A 5823-nucleotide genomic window follows, 5' to 3' on the forward strand; every position below is an offset into this window, starting at 1 on the left:
TTGTCGACCACGCCAAGCCCATCCAGGCGCGACCAGTCGATCAGCTTCATCAGATCCGCCACTTGACCGTCGAACTCCGGGCGGTCGGTCCAGCTTACCCTCTTCTCGGGAATGTACCCCACGTCGCAGAACGTGGAGCTGCCCGGTTCCTCCCTGACGTAGAACCACTTCCTATACCATTCGGTCAAGGAAGTGTTCCATGGACAGTGCAGGTAGTGATTCCTCATTCCATCACGAAGGTTGAGGTACACTCCACCTGCAACCTTGGAGCCTCCAACTGCTCCCTTCTTCCTCAAGCAGAAAAGGTAACGAAAAAGATCGAAGTGCGGTTCTATGCCAACATAGGGCTCGCACAGATGAATAAACGTGGAAATAAGGAGAATTGAGTTCGGGTGCAGATTGCAAATCCCGATCTCATAATACAGAAGAAGACCTTGGAGAAAAGGATGAACCGGAACCCCAAAGCCCCTCTTAACGAAATCTTCGAACACGACGATCTCACCGGCACGAGGGTCGGGGAAGCTTTCTCCTTCCGGTGCTCTCCAGCCGCCGAGCTCCGAGCTGTGCAGGAGTCCCATGTCGACGAGGTCACCGAGGGATTTGGTGGTGCTGCGGGACTTCTTCCACTCCTTGGCCATCAGTTCAGCCCTCTTCTTGGCGTTGCTCTTCGCCATTGGAGGAGAGAAGTGGATTTGGGTTACGAAGATGCAGGTGATTGAAGGAGGCGAAAATGGAAGGCTTGAGGGCAATGGCAGGGTAAGGAGTACAGGCGGAACTGTCAGGCTTTTATAACCCGCAACTCCACCTCTCCCACTTCGCCGTATTCTCGGGAAGTGGGCGGGTCATGCGGCGGATGCGGCGTTTCGGTTTATAATGATTATAGACAATTAATGCGGCGGAGTTTTCGTACCAATTGATGGTTCCCTTTTTCTCAAACCACGCAAAGGGCGGCTGTACAGTTGCCAGGCGCAACTTTTCATGCGTCCATCTGACAACCCATCAGGAGGTCTCGTCATGTCAACTTTAACTGAAAAGATCGTTTCAATAAAAAGAAGACAAATATGCCAGAGAGTCAACAATCCGGGGACTGCACCGACCACCGAGCACTCGACACTCGGGGACTGGTCGCCCAGTCTATCAGCTCGGAACTTCAAGGACTGCACCGACCACCGAGCACTCGACGCTCGGGGACTGGTCGCCCAGTCTATCAGCTCGGAACTTCAAGGACTGCACCGACCACCGAGCACTCGACGCTCGGGGACTGGTCGCCCAGTCTATCAGCTCGGAACTTCAAAGACTGCACCGACCACCGAGCACTCGATGCTCGGGGACTGGTCGTACAGTATAGCAACGCAGAATTCTAAGGAGCGCACTTGGTGCTTGGGGACTGGTCGTCATAGTATTATACACCCGGGGACTGGTCGATTAGTTTATTCAATTGCAGACGGACTGGTAAATTCAATTTTTTAGACCTTGCTACAAGGCTCATACTTCGCCTTCCAGCAAGCTCGGGGACTACATCGGTACGATGCATCTGGCGATGCATCTCAGTTACAGAATTTCTTTGAGGACTTTTATTTTGACCCTGGCACCACGTGCCTACGTCACCTACTACCAGGCTCGGGGACTAAGTGGGCACACTTCACCTTGCGGTGAATATGCTTGCTTTTTTGATGTTAATACCTTTCAAAAAAGTAAAGTGGGCACACTTCACCAGGAAAGAAATCTTTTTTAATTTAGAGCACCATGCATTCTTCGAACAACTCGCTTCTTCGATGTTAATGTTGATCAACTGTCTTTTGAGTTGGTCAAAGAACCGTTGCAACTGTTTGGGCGACTTTCCCACTTATTGAAGACGTCAAGTCTCACTGATCGAAGAAGCTCAAGACGGCGTGTTACATCACAATACATGGTGCTCGGGGACTAGCTGTGGGGGTATAAACCCCTATACCCTTACGGCTAGACTTCGGCCAGGAAGCTTGGCCCATTACGAGACGAGTTCAAGGCTTGATCCGACAACCTGGAGTTTCGCGCAAGGAAACAAGATGGGGAGATCAAGCAGGATTCTAGTCGGTTAGAATAGGAATTGATATCAAATTATCCATGGCAATTGTAACCGACTAGGATTAGTTTCCAGATCTGTAACCCTGCCCTTCAGACTATATAAGGAGAGGCAAGGGACCCCCCTAGGACATCATATTCTCTCAACACAAATCAATACAACCAGATGCATGATGTAGGTATTACGCCAACTCGGCGGCCGAACCTGGATAAAAAGCTTGTCTGTGTCTTGCGTCACCATCGAGTTCGTAGTTTGCGCACCGTCTACCGATAAACTACTACCGTGTGTATACCCCAAGGTAGACTGCCGACCAGCTTTCGTCGACACGTCTTAAATTGCAAGACCTTGATGAATGCTAAATAAAATTAACAAAATATAAATCGCATGAATTAAATTATGCGCCAAACAGTGAAATAAGAAAAATTACAAAAAAAAACCATTAATGTTGTACACATGGGGCTAGTGGGCTGCCCAATCTTGTGTTCGGACTGGAGTCGGCCATCATCAGCCCATCCCTGTCCTCGAGACTCCCCTCTTCCACCTCGTGCTCTTTCCCAAGGGCGAATTCGCGGCGTCGCCCGCAGCAGCAGCAGCGGACGGCGGACCACGCCACCTCGGCGACACTGAGCGAGGGAGCGTTTCGGATCCGGATTCGACCAGAACCGACATGGACGGCGGCGAGCACGAAGCGGAGTCCTCCTCCCAGCGCCGGGAGCGCCTCCTGGCCCTCCGCTCCGCCGCAAACGCGTCGCCGGCGGGGGATCCTCCCCAGGCGCCCGCGGGGAGCCTCCTCCCGGACCCTGAACTCCCGGGGGACCAGGCCGCATCCGTGTGCCCGCCCCCGCCCCAACGGTTCGACTACTACACCAACCCCGCCGCCGCCTTCACTTCCTCCTACTCCGGCGGCGCCACAAATCCCACCTGGTCCCACAAGCGTAAGAGCCCTCCCGCCTGCTACGCCCCGCCTCCGCCGGCTTACGGTCCGTACTACTACTCTACACGCACCTACTAGCTTATGCTACCCTTCTTTTCTCTTCTCCCTACTAATGTCAGTTGTCGGATTAGGGTTGCATATCCGGTGCACAATTCTGTCTCTCCATACTCATGATTGAATCTAAAGCTTAATAAAAAAAAAACCCTTTTTTCTCATTTCTAGTATTGGACTAATAGGCAGCCATAGTTGCATTTTTTTCCATACTTAATTGAATCTAAACCTTAACAAAACACTCCCTACTACAAGTATAGTATAAAACAGGTATGTAGTATCAAGTTATCAACCTATAGGGCATTGGCAGAGAGAAAAAAAAGGATAATGCAGATTTGCTGGGAACTTGGTTATACAGTACAACTCATTGCTGGTTTGTGTTTTAAGAGGCAAGCTTAGTTTTTCAGTTTACAGTCCACATTATTCTTCTCGGGTTTGCACATTCTTAGACAGCAACTTAACATTAAGGGTGTTCTTCTATAGTTGGTTATTCGGCCTATGTGTTCTGTTGGCAGTGGCTGAGCTTGTGCCTAACACCATAAGGGTGTCTATCAGTGTTTCAAGGGCGTCGCCTAGATGACGCCTAGGCGTCCAGGTGTACCCAGCTCGCTTGGGAAACAATGGCGCCTTGTCGCCTAGGCGTCTAGGTGGACCCAGCACTCGCCTGGGCGCCTAGTCGCCTTTTAAACACTGGCTTCTGTGTGTTCTATTGGGCTGGTAGATACATGTTTTTTCTTGATGAATCTGCATTCAGATTTAAATTTTCATTTTCTATGAGTGGTACAGTTGAATTGAAAAAGGATCGTGTCTGTGCTAAAGCTACTCTGTGATGTTTCTCAGTTAAATCTGAACATCCTTTGAGCCCAATGTAGATTCTTCTATTCAGTTCGAGTTTCCAATATGCTGATGTTGTATGTTTAAGACGATCAGATCAGTTTTTAACTTTTTATTTTGAGCTTTTCCTTATCAGTGTGTGTAAAATTTGTTTGTCCAAGGAATTAGATGGTTAGGTAGCATGGCATAAAATTGATGTGGTATCTGGTATCTAGTTCTACAAAGACAGAGAATGATATTCTAGTATTCCAGTTTAGAGATATTTGTAAGATTGAAACTATAGGGATTTTGACGTGTTTCTTATGACATTTCAGTAGCTGGAATTTGGTTTACCAGAGAAACAAGGATGCCAGCAAGAAACAGATAATTATATATCACAGTTAAGGAAACAGCCTTACAGTATTGGCATACAAGCTAGGTTCTAACTGGTTAATGAATATGATTGATTAAAGAAACTTAAGAGTACAATTTTTAGGTTAATGATTTGAAGTCCAAAGTGCTTTCATCATTACTTATCTATATGTACTAGTGTCCAGTACGGATGCAAACTATTTTGGGTGTCTGGTTCCATTATTAACATGTGAGGATTGCCATCATCTATTTGTTCTCTATAGCATGGCAGACGTGTTTAGTTCTTCTGTTTGCTGCATGCTTAACCTACCAATTCCTTTTCAGTTCCATCTGTGATGTCATAACTACTGTAGAATGTCACCCTGACCAATGTTTCTAACTCTCGACCAGGGAACTATGGCAGCAACTACCCTCCACGCCAGCAGCATATACCATCACAAGTTCACTCTCCATCCCTGATGCCACAAGATGCACCAGGGAACAGTCCATGGCGAAGTCCTATGCAGTTCCAGGATCCAATGTCAGGATACCAAGGAGCTCCTCCTCGCGCTCCACCTTCTTGGGGCTCACATTGTGGTCCTCGAGGCCGAGGTCCTTATTCAAATTCACCAAACTTTGGGTTCAGGCACCCGAATCCTGGCCGAGGTGGTAGCCCAATGAATTATGGACCAAGAGGTGGCCCATACTCATCTTATGGACGTGGCAGGGAGCCCAACTACTTTGGCAACCCAGGTTCAAGGGGGAGAGGGGGGAGGGGTGGTGTCGGTTTCCAGAACCATCCTGGCTGGCAAGGCCGGAGTTACTTCAACAAGTCAATGCTTGATGACCCTTGGTTGGACTTGCAACCTGCTGTTGGCAACATACTCATACCTAGGGCTGAGTATGACTCCAACAAGTCCTGGCTTCCAGAATCGCTGCGCAAAAGGAAGGAAACACCTGCTCAAGGCCAAATTAAAACAACATCAGGATTGAGCCTAGCAGAATACCTTGACCTGTCTTTCAATGAGGTTTCTGATAAAGAGAAGTAGCCTTTATGTATGCATAGTTAGGACAACAGATTGATGTTGTTTTTGCTATCATTTGCAATAGATCTGTTCTCTCTGAAATCATGTGCTCCTTTATCTTTGCTCCTCCCATTGCCCTGTATTGTGCGGATATGGCAATTTTACAGTATTTGTGCGTTCTAGCGATCCTTTTTGTACCTTGACTCCTTGAATTTAAGGAACTGAATAACTGATTAATTGATAGAGGAAGCAAAATGCTTTAGCAGTAGTTTCATGTCGTGTGTCGTGTCGATGCATACCTTCCAGTTTTGGTGCACTATCAGTTGTAGCAAGTTCCAAATCATTGCACCTAACTCTGGTGTTGTGGAGCTGGATGATAAGCTACACTCTTTGGAAGCATTTGATGCACCTCTTCATTTAGAACTTAATAGGCTTTATATTTTTAAAAACAGACCTGTGGAGATGGGAAAGTAACAAAGTTTGGGTAGCATGTCAGTGTTTTTTGTTGGTGTATAACGACTAGTGAGCCCCCCCATGCCTGTTTCTTGGATTGCATAGAAAGTTAGGTGGAAATTCTGTTAAAAAAA

At 47.6% G+C, this 5823-nt stretch overlaps 1 protein-coding gene across 2 annotated transcripts; it reads left to right on the forward strand.

The window, feature by feature from the left end:
* LOC8080239 (translation initiation factor IF-2) lies at positions 2542-5504 on the forward strand. Of its 2 annotated transcripts, none has more exons than XM_002445959.2 (2): positions 2542-3042; positions 4623-5504. In XM_002445959.2, the coding sequence occupies exons 1-2, from the start codon at positions 2730-2732 to the stop codon at positions 5258-5260; spliced, it is 951 nt and encodes a 316-aa protein (XP_002446004.1). In that variant the 5' UTR covers positions 2542-2729; the 3' UTR covers positions 5261-5504. The 2 variants fall into 2 exon arrangements, with proteins under 2 accessions (XP_002446004.1, XP_021317967.1); XM_021462292.1 differs by having other exon boundaries at positions 2542-2997.

This window comes from Sorghum bicolor, chromosome 6 (assembly GCF_000003195.3).
Source record: "Sorghum bicolor cultivar BTx623 chromosome 6, Sorghum_bicolor_NCBIv3, whole genome shotgun sequence".
Lineage (NCBI taxonomy): Eukaryota > Viridiplantae > Streptophyta > Magnoliopsida > Poales > Poaceae > Sorghum > Sorghum bicolor.

Excerpts from the sequence above, each read along its gene's own strand:
- LOC8080239 (XM_002445959.2), top strand. The coding sequence starts at position 2,730 with ATGGACGGCGGCGAGCACGAAGCGGAGTCCTCCTCCCAGCGCCGGGAG. Across the intron at positions 3,043-4,622 it reads CCCGCCTCCGCCGGCTTACG|GGAACTATGGCAGCAACTAC; the intron begins GTCCGTACTACT and ends ACTCTCGACCAG.